General features: G+C 45.1%; 1 protein-coding gene across 2 annotated transcripts in view; it reads right to left on the bottom strand.

Annotated features, from left to right (window-relative positions):
• SEPTIN2 (septin 2) overlaps positions 1-19,522 on the bottom strand; it is a 33,379-nt gene that overhangs the window by 6,798 nt on the left and 7,059 nt on the right. The window contains exons 2-11 of one of the 2 annotated variants that reach the window (XM_079923927.1): positions 18,941-18,974; positions 16,750-16,870; positions 9,261-9,347; positions 8,391-8,514; positions 7,336-7,470; positions 7,047-7,164; positions 4,904-5,005; positions 4,355-4,500; positions 2,901-2,984; positions 1,980-2,037 (exon numbers count right to left, since the gene is read on the bottom strand). In XM_079923927.1, the coding sequence (XP_079780053.1) occupies positions 1,980-2,037; positions 2,901-2,984; positions 4,355-4,500; positions 4,904-5,005; positions 7,047-7,164; positions 7,336-7,470; positions 8,391-8,514; positions 9,261-9,347; positions 16,750-16,870; positions 18,941-18,974 (1,009 nt within the window). The remainder of the gene's footprint in view (positions 1-1,979; positions 2,038-2,900; positions 2,985-4,354; positions 4,501-4,903; positions 5,006-7,046; positions 7,165-7,335; positions 7,471-8,390; positions 8,515-9,260; positions 9,348-16,749; positions 16,871-18,940; positions 18,975-19,522) is intronic. The other variant, XM_079923928.1, reaches the window with a different exon arrangement.

Raw genomic sequence — 19,522 nt, 5'->3', positions numbered from 1 at the left:
TGCTTATCTTACTGTGTTTGGGGTCTCCGTTTGGCAGGCTGCAGGTTCGCAGTTCCCGTTGTTTTTGGTGTCTGCCCCCAGCGGGTAAGGCTGGTTCAGTGGGTTGTGTAGGCTTCCTGGTGGAGGGGACTGGTGCCTGTGTTCTGGTGGATGAGGCTGGATCTTGGCTTTCTGGTGGGCAGGACCGCGTCCGGTGGTGTGTTTTGGGGTGTCTGTGGACTTATTGTGATTTCAGGCAGCTTCTCTGCCTAATGGGTGGGGCTGTGTTCCTGTCTTGCTAGTTGTTTTGCATGGGGCGTCCCAGCACTGCAGCTTGCTGGTCGTTGAGTGGAGCTGGGTCTTAGTGTTGAGATGGAGATCTCTGGGAGAGCTTTCGCTGTCTGATATCACGTGGGGCCGGGAGGTTTCTGGTGGACCAACGTCCTGAACTCGACTCTCCCACCTCAGAGGCACAGGCCTGACACCCGGTCAGAGCACCAAGACCCTGTCAGCCTCACGGCTTTTGGGAAGTCTGAGGTCTTCTGACAGCGTTCAGTAGGTGTTCTGTAGGAGTTGTTCTTCCACATGTAGATGTATTTCTGATGTATTTGTGGGGAGGAAGGTGATCTCCACGTCTTACTCCTCTGCCATCTTGAAGGTCTCACCCCATCACTTTTTATCACTATGGTTTCTCTCCGTTTAGAAAGGCCTCTAGGCAAGTGTTGTAGAAGATTTACCTCAATTTTCTTCAGGTAACTTTTGTGATTATGTTTTTAACATTTAAATATTTGATCCACAGTGAATTAATTTGGCCAAAGAAGTGTTTTATTTTTGTTTCCAAAAGGCTGGCCTGTTTTCTTATTATTTACTCAACATGCCTCAATTCCACCACTTTAACAGGTCTCAGCACCACCTTTACCTCAGAGCACATTTCCACACTTCTGATCTATTCCCAGACCTGCATTTACTTATTATTAATTTTTAAAAATATATTTATTTTCTTTATATTTGGCTGCACAGGGGGGTCTTCGTTGTGGTGCTCGGGCTTCTCACTGTGGTGGCTTCTCTTGTTGCAGAGCACGGGCTCTAGGCGCATGGGCTTCAGTAGTTGTGGCACGCGGGCTCAGTAGTTGTGGCTCGCGAGCTCTGGAGCACAGGCTCAGCAGTTGTGGTGCATGGGCTTAGTTGCTCCGCGGCATGTGGGATCTTCCCAGACCAGGGCTCAAACCCATGTCCCCTGCACTGGCAGGCAGATTCTCAACCACTGCGCCACCAGGGAAGCCCCGACCTGCATTTAATCAGCCTAACCCGCCTGTACCAAACTCTGGACGACCACCGTTTGATGTTTCCGTAACCAGTAAAGCAAGCCTCTTTTCGTTAGTCTGCTATTTATAGAGCTTCCTGTGTTTCCCAATGCTTAGCCTTCAAGACAAATGGAATTGCTTCAAGTTCTCGCTAAAACGAAGAACTCAGCAAACACACAACTCTGTGGGAATTGAGTTAGAGAGAGCTGTGATCCTCACCCTGAGCATCCTACCTACAAAGCTTTGTGTCTATTCAAATTTTGAAAGCAGTTTTCAGTAGAGCCTTTTCTAGTTTCTTCCCCTATATAAGCCCTACTACGTATTTCTTTCGTTTTCATTAATGATGCTGAATGAGCTTCTTTCATTATATTTTCATTGTCTATATATGGGAAAACTGCTGATTTTTAAACATCTTACAAAAACCAGTCACGTTACTGAATTCTCACTATTTCCAACTTTTCCCACTAAATTGCTGTTGGGTATTAAATGAGATAATATATGTAAACCAATATATACACTTATGTATATATATACATATTATCATGTGCAGATATATATATATAACAGATTAGTTATATATAGTATGTTCCTTTTCAAAAAAAAACAAGGAAAAAAAACTATATGAACTACAAATAATATTTTTAGGTATACACTAAACAGTAGACTCAAAAACAGGAAAAGTACTTTTCTACTTACCTCAGCTTCCTTTTCCAGCAAGATCTGGTCTTTATTCATGTCCTCATTTTCCACTTTTCTAAGAGGTGAAAGAAATTACAATTATAATATTACGACAAATATAGTTGGTCATTTCTGACAACAGATGCTCAAAGTAATATTTCACTTTATATTTCTGAGAAACATATCTATTGAAAATTGCATAAATTTATCATTTTTCTGATTAACGACATGAATAAGAAAAGAAAACGATGAAAAATGGAATACGAAATGGAAAATTCAAGATCTCTTTCTTACTCTAAGCTGGGGGGTGGCACTTTCGACTTTACCCCAAAAACAGTACGTATTATCTGAAGAATACTCTTCTAAGATAAGTTATGAACAAACACTACAACAGTCGTACTTAAAAAAGGAACAGGATGTGAGTGTCCAAGTGGAGAAGCCGGCGCAGGAGGCCCTCTGAGCCCTCGAAGACGCGGCTCCACATGGGCCCACTCCCTTGGTACCACAACCTGGCTGTATTCCTCAGACTGGGATGTTCTCGCTGCCTCTAAATCCCTTCTTCACATCTGGTCCCCAAATCAGTAACACCATAAAGCAGACTCTAAAGTGTACCTCATACGTATGTACGAAGGACCTTGTGTTGAAACAGGATCCAACACAAGTCTTTGGCCTTTCCATCTAGAGCTGTTCTTGATATGCAACGGTTAAAGATACCTTTTAACAGGCACAACAAAAAAACCCCACCCCAAACAAAAACAAACCCCAACCCCACGATTTGATTAAATTAGCAACAAGTATCTCCCAATCGCTTCTGAGTAGGAAACCAAATGGTGATGCTTAGTGGTCAAGGCTGAGCTGGACACACAGAGGAGAGGGGGACAGCATGACTCAAGGTGACCAAATATGGACCGAGGGGACAGCATGACTTGGGGCAACAACCTGCCGCCTCTTTTGAGCCTCTCGGATCGGAAGTTTTCGTAGTGAAGGTCCTGGGTCACCTCTTGGAGATCCTGCATGTGAGTGCTGAAAGAGAAAAGCATGCACCAGGGCTATGCCATTCGCGTGGAAAAAACACCCAGTGAAGGACACAGAACACACACCAGGAACTAAGACCCCAGATTACTTGGTAAACAGTACACAAAGTTGCTGGAATTTCGGGATAAGGGAATGAGGCTGTGGAAACATCTACAGAGGCGCATCTCTTTGCTACCACGATAAACAACGCACAGACACACCCAGCTGGGCCACAGGGTCTCCGCCACAAGCACCACCCCTTGCGTGAGATCACCACAGTGGACAGAAGGAGAGGCACAGAGGCTTTAGGAGATTGTTTAGGTAAACAGTGTCTGAAACAGAGCACACTTTTCTGAAAGAACTTACGAAAAACAAGCAATTCAAACATTTGTGACTCCTTAAGCTTAACGTGTATGTCACAAAGAGCCTATTAGTGTCACCTGTGGAGAAAACCATAAATCAAAGTACTTATCTTCTGGATAAGACAGAAACAGCACTTTGCATCTTCTAATCATCTTGGAAAACACTCCTAGCTTCGGCCCAGCTTTTTCAGATACTTAAGCACTCAGCTCTGAGACAGGATCATGACAGCCAAGGGCCTGTCCCTGGAGGGCCTGGGTGCACTTTCACACCTGACATGGTGACTGAATTACATCTGACATAACTTGAATGCCAACTTTAATGGTATTTTTAGTGATTTTAATTCACCAAAAATTCCTAAACCAAGTGAGACCTACGTGGCCTGTAGAGCAATTTTCAGTTCTTCAAAATTTATCTGGACCAGCCGTTCTTTGATCTCAGAATTCTGATGAAAGAGGGGTTAGATTTTAGCAACACTCTTTCTGTTAGCCTCTTTATTCAAGGGCAACAGCAATGCATGTTTGTTACTAAATGTACAATTTATTTTTAGAGGAAAAAAGTCTGTTTTTGTGGTCAGGTCTGTTCTAGCTGCTAAAAACCGACTGGGGAACCCCAAGGCTAACCGGGGCCACCTCGTGTGAGAGCCCGAGGCTGATGGGCACGCTGCACTTCAGCAGTGGCTGGAGAAGGCTCCCAGGGTCCCAGGCAGCGACGCTGTCCGTTTCCTCGCCAGAGCCGAGGTGTCCCGTGCATGGTGCAGCCACACCACAGGCGAGCTCTAGTCTACTTTTAGCATCAAAAAGGTCTTTGAGATTAGGAAGGAGAGTGTATTAAGCTACAGGCCCCAGGTGGAAGAGGCTAGTCTGCTACAGTCCCAGAGAGCGGAGGGCCTTCTGCATCAAGCCGGGATAGCCCTGCTGCAGGAGCACAACGGAGCCGGTGTGGCTCGCAGGCCCCACGCACACCCCCCACTCGAAAGCTCTGCTCTCCAAGCCGGTGGGAATGCACGCGCGTCTTACATGAGCATCGTCCTCAGTTTCAGGAAGTCGTTGTGCTCTGGGTTCTCCACCTCCACGACGCCCCACGGGTAGAGGCGGCCTCTGACTTTCTTGCCTTTGGCTTCAATCAGCTGATTGGATCCAACCACAGAGAATGGGATACTGGCCTAGAAAGAGACACACGGGGTAGACTGGCTCCACACAGGGAACCCCAACTTTCACTGCGGACACAGGAACGTCAGCACAGAATGAGCACGCCGCTGCCAACTACGAGGCTCACTCGGAAAACCAACGGTACACATATTTTACTTGCAAGTGGCAGTTCTTTTCCACATGGGACAAACTGTAGGAAATCAAACTAAACCTGCAGTGAGGTTTCTAAGCCTCAGGTAACAGCTATGCCAGAATATCTTTAGAGCAGAACTACCACTGTGACCAAATCTACCTGGCAACCTCAGAGGCCAAGCCTTCTAAGACTGTGCTTTGCCAGCTCTTTCCATTTTAAATGCACTGACTACAGGAAAAAGGAGTGCGTTAGTTACACTGTGTACTTGGAGACAAAGCTCCTACCTTGAGAAGTCTAGTCTGCTCTTTAAAATCTTCATCTTCATCTGACTCTGCATCAGGTAAGTGATAGATTTTGATGTTATGTTCTTCAATCTCATCCAGAATCTGAAAGAAACACCAAACCAGGAGCAACTGTAGCAAACTGCATACTATTTCAGTCAAGTCTAACGCATCATATTAGAAGTATGTCAGAATTATCCAAATGTCAATAATCATATTGATTAAAATCATTTTCAAATGATTTTACAAACTGCTAAAAAGGTATTCATGCTTGCACCGAGGGACCCTCTGTCCAGAGTAACAACAACAACGTATCACCACCTTCACTGCCCAAAGCAGCAGACTAACGACAGTCCCAGTACAGCAGGTAAAGCAGACCACACCACAACCAGCCTCCGGAAGGAGTCCTGCAGGTAGAGAAGGGAGATGCGCCCAGAGGGAACATCTCCTCAAAGGCATGGAGGGGAGGACGCAAGGGTTGTGTCTTGGGAATTACAAGAAATCCAGAATGGCTGGAAGGTTAAGACATCCAGCTGGACAGGACAAAGAAACAACTGAGGTGGACAGTTCCCTGAATGCCACCAGGTGAGGGATCTAGGGGTCTGGATTTTATTCAACAGGAAAAAAGTGGTCAGCAGTGTAACCTCACAGTCTGAACTATCAACCAAGTAGTAGAGTAGCCTAGAGGGAAAGGGCAACTGGGCTGGAGTTGAAGTAAGCAGGCACTCACCACCAGCCAGTCCACTAAGCAGCAGCCCCAAGCCCCCAGGGTCGGTGCTCCGTCAGACGCGAGGCTGGGGCTCTGCTTCTACTCTCACGCCAGAGTCTGGACCACCCAGGGAAGGGAGAGCACAAGCAAGTAAGCAGGAAGCACCCCTACTTCAAACCTGCTCCCCAGTTTTCTCCTCCTTAATGTGACCTGAAGGGCCCTGCGTGGTCAAAGATCTTGGACGAACCCCCTGTCCGCACTAAGTTGGGGTTTAAGAGAAGGCCCTCCTCCCCGCACCCTCTCCCCCTCACAAGCTGGCCCTAGTCTGTTCCTAACTGCTTGTTCCCCAACGAGATGGAGAAGCTGAGAGGTGAGCGTGACCCCCTGCCTGCTCCCCACTCCGCAGCAAGAAAGTGATGGATCAAAAATAATCACACCTCCTCACTGTGGGCGACTGCAGAGCTACGGGGCCATTCTGAGAGACAGGGAGGTGGGCAGATGTTCTTAGACTGTGAAGGAGGAGCACACCCACAGGTACAAGGAAGAAACCGGATAAGGAGAGGGACTGCCAAGGCCCACGATTTCAATTCCTTTCAGCCTTTGAAATCGAGCCCGAAGAATTTTGGACACAGGATCAGAGATGGGTATAAAGCCTCCTAACCCCAACAGCTGCCCCTCCTACCTGTCCGGAATTTAATGTAACATCCTATGAAAGGTGAAGTTCCCTTAAGCGTGAATTGCCAAGACACTTACTGTCAAGCATAGAAATGCGTAAGCTTTCAGGGACTCTTCCAAGGGCCTGAATACTTCCTAAAACACTGGCAGACACGTGAGACAATAAAGGAAAGGGCTGACAAACACAAGTCCGTATTAGTTTAAAGCTCCGCTTACAGCAGAAGACATCAAGAGAGACATGAGGTAACACGAAAGTCCAACTAGGTGAAGTAATGTGCAGCGCGACAGTCAATGCCTAAAAATACACGAGTACCTGTGAGTCAATAGAAACGCAGGGAAGAGCGGCAAGCTCTGAAACCCCAGAGGACACGGCAACGGGCTTCAAGCACCGTGACAGAAACTCGCACCAGCAACCAGGCGGACGCAAACTGCAACGAGGTGCCGTTTCCCATCTCTCAGGAGGGACCCTACACACGCCGGGAGCACATCCAGAGCTGCTCCAGGGCCGCAGAGGAGCAAAAGCTCACACTCTGCTTTGGGGGCTGCAAACGGCTACAAACCTGTTTTGAGGGAAATGCAGCCCTCCTTCAAAAACATAAACGCACCTCAGTCCCTTTCTAAGAATTCGTCTGACTTACACAGTTGTGAGACGACAGAGGCGCACCGACGCTGACAGCACGGACATCAGCAAGGCCTGCTCTGTACCAGACAGGCAGGGACTGTCCGAACCCCCCGCCCCGGCCCGGGGAGCCCAGCACGCACCCTCTTCTTCAGGCGCTCCCGCTCCTTCAGCGTGAGCGTGTCGGCTTTCGCGATGACAGGCACAATGTTCACCTTGTTGTGTATCGCCTTCATAAACGCAACATCCAATGGCTTAAGTCTAAAAGTCATGTTTAAGGGAAGAATAAGGAGATCACACTGAACTTTTTTCTCTCAAAATTACCCCAATTCTTATAATAAAATATGCAGTTTGGAGGAAAGCTGGAAACCCACATAGTAAACACGAAATCTTAATCTACACACCAGGTTTCCATGGTAAACGCTTACTTACCCGTGTCCGAAGGGGGAAATAAAGTAAAAGCAACAGTGCACCCTGTTATCAATGATGTGCCGTCTGTTCAGACCACTCTCATCATGCAGGTACCGTTCAAACTGCTCATCGATGTAGGAGATGATTGTCTTAAAGCTGAGAGAAACACAAACACAGGTAATCACGGGATGCAAGAGGCAGCTGTCCCAAACTTCAAAGGCAAAACGAGCTGTTCTATTCCCTGCCTCTCCAGCAGGTGTGATTTAATAATTCAACTGTAAGATGGGGACAGAAAACCGACTCCTAGGTTTGGCAAGATGGAGGCTTTCGGAAACTGTGCTAAGAATCATTTCCGTAAGTGTTGAAGGTCAAAAGCCTGGATGGATAGGTTACAAAGAGGCTGAGCTGACTGACTGAAGACAGTCGGGGCAGAGTGGGAGCGGAACACGGGAGCTAAGGGCTGCCTGCGGAAGGAAGGGAGAAACCCCTGGTGAAGGAGAAAGACGCAAGACAGCCCTCTCCTTCCTTCCCTCTTCTCATCAGTGCTGGAAAGTTGGTGCTTTATGCTTATGGGGATTAGAACCAGGGGAGTGTGTACAACGAAGGCGGATTCTCTGCAAGGTACAGGGGACAGACTGCGCTTACATTCTACTTCTGGATTTCTTTACTTGTGCAAATGGTGCAACAAGCAGCCAGTTACAGACACTAGCTCTGGAGCAAGTCTCTTAAGAGGTTTCATCTTCTTGAATATGGAAAAGAGAAAGGCTGTACTACCATATCTTGTCCACTGGCCATGGTCCAAATCAAGGTGCTTTATTTATTCTAGCATTTGCTGTATGGTTGGCTTTGTGATATCAGATCTCACTAGAACGCTCTTACAGAAAAAAATACTCATTCCCTGTGAAATTCCTCATTTAAAATGCCGTAATTAAAATGATTTAAATTGTCTCATTGTTTTATTATACACAGCTACTCCAAACCCAGCAATCAGTCATCAACATTACAGACTGAAATACACAGAAACAAACGTAGGCAGGCACACAGCCTCGTCACTGGCGGGGCTCTGGGGCACGTACCAATCCCTGCAGTTGATGGCGTCCCCGTAGCCTGGTGTGTCCACCACAGTCAGCCGCAGCTTGACCCCTCGCTCTTCAATCTCAACAGTTGATGCCTCAATTTGGACAGTTCTTTCAATTTTCTCTAAGAAAAAGAAGAAGCAAACTTAATAAAGGAACGTACCTTAAAATAGAGCCAGTTTGCAAAAATGAGAAATTACCTGTTACTTTCTTTTTATTAAACAAATGACTCAGAAGTTCACTATTTCTCTTTAAGGACAGTTCTCAGAAGGTAACATGAGGACTGTGTAAAAACGACCCAGGGTCAGCGAAGGACACATCGCAGCTAAGATTAAAGGGCTGCTTGGGAGTTGAAAATTATAATTTCTGATTCCCGGGACAAAAAGAACAATTAATGAATTCATTTTAAAACCGTCCAAGGGCTGCAGTCGTGTTGTGGTGGCCCAAGTCCCAGACTGATGTATGCACGGTTCATTCACTCAACAGCCTCAAGAAGCCCAGTGTCCAGTGCTGGACGCTAACACCTAGGGGAAGAGGTCCGATGACACCTATGCCCACAGAAATCTTCTGTGTATGCCGGTTTTTTCATGAGAACACTGATCCTCCCATCAAACATACAACATAGGCAGGAACTATTACACTTTGTAGACAAAGAAAACAAGCTTGGAGAAGACGGACCATGGTACATGGTCTGAGTGTGTATAATCGAGATCCAAGGACGTCAGGTGCAGCACACCTTTCCCTACCGACTGACGCTCTCCTTGTGTCTAGAGCCAAACAAAAACAAACAAAACACAAAGCTACGGCACAAAATACTAATTATGCACTCCGCCGCAGCTCTCACGTAGTGCAGCGCGGAAACTTCCGTACCTGCGGCTCCAGGTATGACTCTTTCTGGGTAGAGGTCAGTCAGGAAGAGGCTGTTTATGAGAGTTGATTTTCCGAGACCCGATTCACCTTGAAACAAAAAGGAAAGTGATGTCATGACGTTGTGCGTGTGACACAGTCAACTCTGTTGAGCGTTTGCGTGAGGCCCGGCCCTGGACTGAGCGCCTCACGAACATCCGTCTCTGCATCCCATGTGGCGACTGTGAACACGGCACAGCCCTCCCGGCCCCACTGAGGGGGGACAGGGGCTCCAAGGTCAGTAGCCTTGTGCTCAGAGTGCTGTCCAGAGCAAGGCCTCAATTGGAATCCAGGTCTGTGAGGCTCCAGGATCCGTTAAGCTCATAAACACAATGTGACCTCTTCCCAAATACGTGGAATGGACTTGAGGTGGGTTTTTTTTTTGAGAAAAGGAATGCACAGTAGATTTTCAGGTATGGGCTCCGCTAACCCTTAAACTCATCACGTTTCAGAGAACTGAACACACACACACGTCAACAACGCCCAGCTTCCCAAGCTGTGGCAGGGCACGGAGGACGGATGGACAGCTAACCCTTGCGCACAACCAGTCTGCCATCTCCCCTGTGACACCAAGGCAAGAGCAGGCCCCTTGCCCTCTTCCTGCTTCGCTCACAGCCCCACATCCCACCGCTGGCAACCACCGCACATCAGGCAACTTCCTGCTCACTTTGCTGAGTGTAACGCGACCAATTCGGGCAGCGCATAGCCACTCAAGCATTTAACGAGTTAAAAACTCCACTTAAACCACTGTGTATCACGTATTCCGAATATTTGAAGTTTGACTTCAAAGAAGATGCAAAATACCAAAAATTAAAATTCCCATTCCAAGGAAGCATGAACAGATTCCAACACTTTACTGGAGGTCATCATCTAAGGCTTAATTTGCATGTATTGGTCCGACTGTCCCCTGGGCACCTCGGTGCGACCCCCCCTCTGCTAAGTGCCTGCTCAGCCTGTGGAAGGAGCATACATCTGATTTAAAAATTACCTCTGGGAAAATCAAGAACAGAAGACTGAATCTGAAATTTGCAGACATACACGATTAGGACCGCACTTTAACTAGACTGCCATTTTCATAGATGAAAAGGAACATTAAAAGGACAAAAACAGAATTACATTTTGAACATGTCCAAATATAAGAGAGCAAGGATATGACCTAATACACACTATCCCAGCAAGTTGTCCTTTTAATAAAGTGTCCAGCAACGCCCTTTTACACGTTCACTACACTTGCAGGGGACTTTGCCAGGACGTGCCAAGTCCTCTCCCCGAGCGCCAGGCACAGGTGTAGGTGCGGGGACACAGCAGACAACAGGATGGGTGAGTCCCTGCTCCCATGGAGTCTGGCAGTCCAGCAGGGGAAGATGCCAGGCAGAGCCACTCTGTCACCGACTGAATGGTGAGAGCTGTGACTAATACAGCTGAAAAGGGACCAAGGCCAGAAGACAGCTGAGCAAAGGTGTCTGAGTGGACATGGCTGATTCTAAATCATGAATCTTAATTTTAAAGGCATAAGTGATTTATTTCACTTGGAATAGCTTTGGGGTAACATCTACAAATAATCTGCTTATTAACTCAGAACATGATGCCACCCTTGGGCTGAATCTCTGAGCACACCTAGCTTTGCTCTGTCCTAATACTTTCACTAGTATCTCTATCCCAGCTGGGAGTGTCCCAAATAGGAGCCTTCAGATGGGGGAAACGACGCGAATGAAGGTGTGGACCAGTGCAAATCCATCACCACCCAAAAATTTAACACGAAACAGCAGCAGCCCCTCTCCGCTGCGTCCGGCAGCTTTGGCGCAGCAAACAATCGCTTAGCCTCTGAGGTTGGTCGGTGCTGCCGCCCCTACCGGTAGCCTGCTTCTCTGCACTGCCAAGCAATGTTCTGTCGTGTGGATACAACACAACCTGCTGCTGGACAGACACCCGAGCTGTGTCCAGAAAACTGGCTTTGAGAATTCACACACAGTCTGCGACGTGCTATCACTTCTCTCGGGTGCGCCTAGGAGGGGACCGCTGAGTCACAGGGTGCCCATGTAACTGTGAAGAAAGGGCACACTTTGCCTTCTCACCAGCTGCTCCACTGCTAACACTTGCACTGCCTGCCTATAGCACTTCAGCCAGTCTGGCGGGTATGCGGGGCTACCCCATCGTGGTTTTCATGTGTGTTTCCCTGATGACTGAAGAGGACGTCATCGTGTGTTTACCACCCATCTGTTTACCTCCCATGAAATGTCTCTTCAAATCTTTTGACCCTTTTTGTAATTGGGTCATTTGTCTTCTTACTAAGCCTGTGAAAACTTTTATATTCTAGATGTAAGTCCTGTGTTGCATATACTACGATATGAACACTTTCTCAGTTTATGGCCTATCTTCTTACTGGTGCCTTCTGAAGAAGGCAAATCTTGAGTGAAGCACAACGTATTATTTTATTTTGTGACTAGTGCTCTTCATGTCCTAAGCAATCTGCGTGCTCCAAGGTCATAAACATTTTTAAAGCAATTTTCTCCTAGACTTTTTATAGCTTTCCAACTAGGTCAACAATCCATCCTGAGTTTATTGTTGATGTTCAGTGTAAAGGAGGGGCTAGAGTTCACTTTTTTCTCCAACAATCAAGCAATTACTACAGCACTATTTGTAAAAAGACTAACCTTTTCCCATGCTGAATTACCTTGGCACTTTAGTCAAAAATCAGCTGACCATATACATGCGGTCTGGGCTGTTACTTTATGCAGCTGATCTCTACGCCTACCTTACGCACTGCTGTGGATTTTGTTGGAAATCAGATTGTTCTGTCATATTCTAGGCCCTCTGCATTTACATTTGCACTTTAGAATCAGATCACTAATTCCTGTTTTCAAAAGTCTGCTGTGATTTTGACAGGGATTTAATTGACTCTATGGGTCAATCTGGGGAGGCAGGACATCTGAAGAGCCCCACTCCACGAGCAGGCGAGGTCTCGCAACCCAGTCAGCTTTCCTTTGGTTTTTTCAGCTGTGTTTTGAAGTTTTCAGTGTTGGTCTTGCACACATTTTGTTAAAAAATTTTTTTTAAGTTTAATACTTTAAAAAATATATTTATATTTATTTTTATTTTTGGCTGCTCCGGGTCTTAGTTGTGGTATGTGGAATCTTTTTGTTGCGGTCCGAGTGCTCAGTAGTTGCAGCGCGCGGGCTTAGCTGCCCCGCAGCATGTGGGATCTTAGTTCCCCGACCAGGGATTGAACCCGCGTCCCCTGCATTGCAAAGCAGATTCTTAACCACTGGACTGCCAGGGAAGTCCCCACATTTTGTTTTATTATCCCTAAGCAGTATGTACCTTTTATATTACTATAAATGGTACTACTTTTAAAAAAGATTTTATCATTGTAATTATTTTTGATATTGTATTTCTAAGTTCATTTTTAAATTACTTGCTGGTAATTATAGAAATAAAGTTGATTTTTGTATACTGACCGGAACCTGCAATCTTGCTAAACTTTACCTATTCGATCTAGCAGCTTTGTATTTTCTTACGATTTTAACATACACAAATCATGTCATTTGCCACTAAGGAGATTTTACTTCTTTCTCTCAGTTTTTCATGAGTGAAAGTAATGCTAACTATAGGTATTTCCCCTTTAGGACCAAAGTGATTGATTTCCAGTGTTAAACCACACATTCCTGTGACCAACTCCATTCATTTAGGGTGCACAGTCAGTCCTGCCATGACACTTGCTTTGAAAGTGACAATTTGTTCCAACACAACTGATATATTATGTAACAATTTCAGCATAATACAAACGCTGCATTTACTTATGTGTGACTTCACTGGTGAGAAACTAGGTCTACCCAGCAGAATCAAGCCACAAAGGAACACTCCTCCCAAGGCATACACCACAGCTACCAGCTGACGTATTACAAGCCACAGCCACTTACCTCCAGTGTCCCAACTGTCCACCCATCCTCAGATAGCCCTCCTTCCACAACCTCACAATAACACACAGGCTGCAACCATCCTGATGCCCCCTTTCACAAACTTCAGTTCAGTGGCTTATTTGGTGTAGTAATTTTGATTTCTTAACCATTTAACATGTGAAACTGAGATCATTTTTACTATGTTCCTAACACGTCACTGAGGAAGGTTTTGAGTGTCGTGTCCCTATTTTCCCTGCATGATGATTTTTTAGGAACACACAAATATTGTGTTACAGTAGAACTGACTGTATTAAGGACTTGCTGCAATTTTAGTAAGGTGTCTGTCTAGGCTCATGAGGAATTAAGTCTACTTTTCTCATCATTTGCAGTAGGGCAGTGCTTGGCCTAATACTCTCATAATGCAGAGCATGTCTGGTGAATGTTCCACGTGCCTTACAAGAACAGGTGTCCTGCAGCTGTTCAGCACAGTGCTCTGCATGTCAGTTGGGCTGTACTGTTTGACAGCATAACTTAAACGTTCTACAACGTTACTGACTTTCTATCTGCTTCATACACTACTGTGAGGAGTGTTAAAAACTCCTGTCCTCACAGATTTATCTTTCTCCCATCAGACTCTGCGTCATGCATATTTTAGATAATGTTGTTTTGAACAGATCCCTTTCTCGTTATGATATAAAGTTCTTCCTCTCTGGGAATATTCAGGTAGTAGACCTAAAGTCTGCTTTGTCTGATAGTAATTCAGCCACTTCAGCTTTATGACTGGGGCTTGCATCACAATGTCCCATTCTTTTATTTTTAATGAAAAGGGTTTTTCCTGTAGACAACAGGAGGTCATTTAGTCTGATAACCCCTACCTTTCCCTTATACTTTACCTTGTCCATTTACACATAATTATCGACAAGGTTATGCTCAAGGCTGCCATCTTGCTGCCATCTTCCTTTTTTCTTTTCCTGCTTTCTTTTGGACTGAATACTTTTTTTTTTTTTTTATTTTGCGGTACGCGGGCCTCTCACTGCTGTGGCCTCTCCCGTTGCGGAGCACAGGCTCCGGACGCGCAGGCTCGGCGGCCATGGCTCACGGGCCCAGCCGCTCCGCGGCATGTGGGATCTTCCGGGACCAGGGCACGAACCCGTGTCCCCTGCATCGGCAGGCGGACTCTCAACCGCTGTGCCACCAGGGAAGCCCCTGCATACTTTTTTATACTCTATTTTATCAAAGCTATTGGCTTTTAGCCAAGTCTTTATTTCTCTAGTGGATGCTCTTACGTTCACAACGTGCACCATTAGCCCAGCATCTTCCTTTCAGTAATGTCCTACCGCCTCACACGTAACGTAAGAAGTTCACAGCCGCACGCTTCTACTCATCCTGTCCTCTGCGCTACCCTTATTCATTTTATTCCTACACGTTACACACTATCAATTATCTTTGAAAGAAATTGAAAAGCAAGAAGTCTTATTTTTACCAATACATTTGCCATTTCCAGTGCTCTCCTTTCTGTGCCAACTTGAAAACCTCATTTAATCTTCCTTACGGTATACGTCTGATACTGATAAATTCTTTCCACTTATTTATCTGAAAATGTCTTTACCTTCTTTTTAACCTTCATTTTTAAAGGTTATTTTTGACAAACACAGAATTCTAGGCTGATAGTTTTATACTTTCAGTACTTTAAACTGTCATTCCACATGGCTTACATTATTCCTGATGAGCAGTCAGTGGTCCTTCTTACCTCCGACCCTATGTAATGTTTTTCTTTTTCTTTGGCTGCTTGTAGGGTTTTCCCATTCATCAGTGGTTTTCGCCATCTGGTTACATGCCCTGGTGTGCTTGTACGATTTTCCCATTTATCAGTGGTTTTCGCCATCTGGTTACATGCCCTGGTGTGCTTGTAAGATGTTCCCATTTACCAGTGGTTTTCACCATCCGGTTGCGTGCTTTTCTTTATATGTATTCTGCTTGGTGCTTTAGTTTGGATGCTTTCTATTGCCCCCGTTCTTCTGCAGTGTACAATTTGCTGTTAGGCCCATCAGAAAATTTTTCAGGGTTTGGCAAGCTGCAGCTCTCCTGCGAATCTAGCCCTCTACCACATGAACAAAACAGAGCTTCACTGGGACAGCTGTGCCTGTTTGTTCATGTGTCGTCTATGGCTGTTTCCCACGACGACAGTGGAGTTAACAGCTGCACCAAAAGTTGTAAGGCTCACAAAGCCTTAAATATTTACTATTTGACCCTCTACAGAAAGAGCTTGTCAACCCCTGAGTTATTCTATCAGGGCCAGAAGTAACTGTCTGGTTTTAAAGCTCTAAATTAAATAACTGTGTGACAGACTGCACTGCATTTCTCTTTTCTACCAGGAACTGGAATTTGCATTATTAACATCATCATGTAATTGTGCTCCTAAAACATGTCACCATTCACTTCTCTGGGCCTAGGGTCCCACAGTTTTTTTCATCTCAGATTTGTGAACTGTTTATCCCAGGAAACAATCGTTTGTCCCACTCATGCATGAGCACCCATCAAGCTTTCCCAGCGGCTACCTCAGCATTTGGGGAGAATCTTGCGATTATCAGAAATGAAATAAAATGTGGTATGGTAAGCAGAATTAATAGTTCATCAAGTTAAGTTTGTTATGGACACGCTGAAACAGAATATATATGCTATAATCCATGATAAAATATATCTGATATAATAGACATTTCAGGTAACCACTCAATTTCAAACGACTTTAAGTACTTATTTTAAAACACGTGTGTGTAGTAAGGGTTGTTCCTTGTTTAAAATATACCCACCAGAAAAAGTTGAACAGTTCTTTTTATGAGTATTAAATAAACATGCTTCTGGTTAATTATAAGTGTTTGTTATCTTTCAAGTGTAACAAATTACTGTAAAATTCAGAGGCCTAAACCAACAACAAACATTTACCACCTCATGGACTCTGGGTCAGGAGTTCGGGAGTGTCTAAGGTGGGCGGTTATGGCTTGAGGGTCCCTCTGTGGTGACAGGGATGTTGGCCAGGATGGCGGTCACCAGCAGGCTTAACTGGGGCTGGAGGACATTTCTGAACGGTCACTTACATGGTCACTGGCAGGCCTCAGCGCCGTGCCCTGCAGGACTTCACTATGAAGTGTCCCGACAGTGATGATTCAAGAGCAGGCAAGGCACAGGCCACACCTTCATCTCCACAACGTCCTACTGGCTACACGAGTGAGCCCTGCTCGGTGGGGAAGGGGCTAGAAAGCGTCATGGACACCAGGCCGCAAGGATTTGGGGGGCGGCGGGAGGGCTTCAGAGGCCCGCTGTCACAATGAGCAAACACTTTCACTACATACAAGCAAAAAATGACATAAAAATTATAATTCTGCACTTCAGCAAAATTTTCTAAAGAAGTTTTTTTTTCAAATTCCCAAGTTATTTGACTCCGTCAACAAAGGAATCTTCCCTGTGACTTTTAGGTTACATTATTATACTCCACAGGTTGGGAAAAGGAGACACCCACATATTTAATAACTTGAGAGTACAAGTTAATTTCTTACCAACCACCATTAGCGTGAATTCAAAACCTTTTTTCACTGATTTTCGATGAACTTGATTGGGAAGATTTGCAAATCCAACATAGCCAGGAGTTTCTGGATTTATAAACTGAGTTGGTTGTTGCTAAAAAAAGAACAAATAAACACCTTATTAGTTGCTTTTAAGACATTATTAAACCTGTGACAAACACAGATATCCTTAGTTCTCACAAATCAAAGAAGTATACACATAAATCAATACTCCCAAAAAGTCACTGCTATCAGAAAACTGACGGTATTCATTTGAAGATATTTAAAAAAGAAAAACCAATCCAGTATCACTTCATGCCTACATGCTGACCTAAAATAACGTTTCTGTTAAGCAATTAAGCAATACATAAAAGATACATGCTTAGTTCATCTTAGTACAATTTCAAATCTCAACTTAAAAACTTGTCTATAGAGTTGAAGGAAAATCTGTCAGACGTACGAAGTAAGACCCCACTTACAGTGGTCTCATGCAACAAACTTCGCTAAAGAACAGCTTCCAGGGCTTCCCTGGTGACGTAGTGGCTGAGAGTCCGCCTGCCGATGCAGGGGACACGCGTTCGTGCCCCGGTCCGGGAAGATCCCACATGCCACGGAGCGGCTAGGCGTGTGAGCCATGGCCGCTGGGCCTGTGCGTCCGGAGCCTGTGCTCCGCAACAGGAGAGGCCACAGCAGTGAGAGGCCCGCATACCGCAAAAAAAAAAGAACAGCTTCCAAAGTAAAGACTTCGTGTATCAGGAGCGGTGCATTTGTGAAAAGTAGCCAGGAAACAGTCATGTCTCTTGCTGCATTCCTAGCTCAATGGAACCGAGCCCCACCGAGGGTGAGGCAGCCCACTTAGGGGTGGGATGCTGAGAATCTAGCTTCACAGACCAAGAGAAAGAAGACTGAGAGTGAGAAAGGGGTCACGGCGGAAGCCGCTGAAGCGTCAATGTTCCTTGATAGATGGATACCTGACACGAGGAGATTCAAAAAAGCAAGTATAGTAAAACAGTGAAATCTAGGCTGTGATATACTAAAAATGGGAAGAAATAAAAAAAGATACAGCAATTGATGTATTAAATGTACAAGGCAAGATTTAGAATAGTACTTCCTTTAAGGTTACCTTTTATAAATATATAGTCACACATGCAAAAAGAATATTCACAAAACGTCACAAGCAGTTATTCTGAATAATGGAATTATGGCTAATTTTTATTTTCCTTTTTGCTTATCGAAGTTCCACACTGACACTTGTATAAAAAATGAAAATCGGGGCTTCCCTGGTGGCGCAGTGGTTGAGAGTCTGCCTGCCGATGCAGGGGACACGGGTTCGTGCCCTGGTCCGGGAAGATTCCACATGCCACGGAGCGGCTGGGCCCGTGAGCCGTGGCCTCTGGGCCTGTGCGTCCGGAGCCTGTGCTCCACAACGGGAGAGGCCACAACAGTGAAAGGCCCGCGTACCGCAAAAAAAAAAAAGAAAATCACTATGACTGCGCATCACTGTAAGAAACACCCGAAGACTTAAAAATAAAAAGTAAAGAGAAATAATAATCTTGCAATTTTAACTACAAGTTCTGTGTTTCTCAGCATGTCTTTTAGAACCAATTCCTTTCCAGGCTCTGGGCTAATTTTCAAGAGCTGACGTAAGCCAATTTATCAAGTCTGAGAACCCCATAAATTTCATCATGATGAATTATCACAATTTTAAAATTATTATTTGAATGGTCTGCTGGGAATGATCTAGGGAGGCTAAATGGATTGCCATTAATGTTTTTAGAAACAAATTGAAAATCTGAAAAGAGAAAGCTCACAGCTTTTAGGATGACTGTTAAATTAGAACTCTGTCTTAATGAATCAAATAACAGTTATATTAAAAATAATGAATCAGGGCTTCCCTGGTGGCGCAGTGGTTGAGAGTCCGCCTGCCGATGCAGGGGACACGGGTTCGTGCCCCGGTCCGGGAAGATCCCACATGCCACGGAGCGGCTGGGCCCGTGAGCCATGGCTGCTGAGCCTGCGCTCCGCAGCGGCAGAGGCCACAACAGTGAGAGGCCCGCATACCGCAAAAAAACCCAAAAACAAAACAAAACAAAATAATGAATCATAAAAATCTTGACTACAAAAGGTTTCAAAACATAAAGCAGTTTCTCCTTATATTGTAGATACACAAAGTGTGATCTCTTACCTTAGACATCTTTAGTGAAGTTTTGTCAATCTGTCTAAAAAAAAGAAAAGTACATGTACATCCATACACATATACATACACATTCAATTTAACATGAATTGATATGTAAAAAGGCTCACATGAGGCATCAATAGCTTGTCTCACTCAGCTTCTCATTATGTCAAATACTTCCCCAGAAATGATGAAGTTATCACCTCATTATATAAATTAGATATAAAAAGTTAAGCTAATGAAAGCGACCATCTATACACATGTATAGACATATACATTCCATGTCTCCAACAATACCTTTCCTAGTACTGATTACACGTTAGGCACTAAGGAGCAACTGGAGAAAAAGACAAATTCCCATAACCTCTGGAATTACGTAATTTCCTTTCTCTCTTTGAAAGCTTTGTACAAGGAAGGGGTGCCTGTCGGAGCCCATCTGTCTGCTGTCTGCTGGAGACTTCCTGAGCTCCTGAGAACTGGACCTTGACACTGGGGCACACACAGCAACACAACTACACTTACAAGTAAAAGAAAAAGGACTGAAGGCACTTGAGTGCTCGAGAACTGTGACGATAGTTCGGAAACTTCGGG

This window comes from Stenella coeruleoalba (assembly GCF_951394435.1).
Source record: "Stenella coeruleoalba genome assembly, chromosome: 6".
NCBI lineage: Eukaryota > Metazoa > Chordata > Mammalia > Artiodactyla > Delphinidae > Stenella > Stenella coeruleoalba.
The sequence above is the reverse complement of the archived record's forward strand: the minus strand, read 5'-3'. Positions and strand labels throughout refer to the sequence as shown.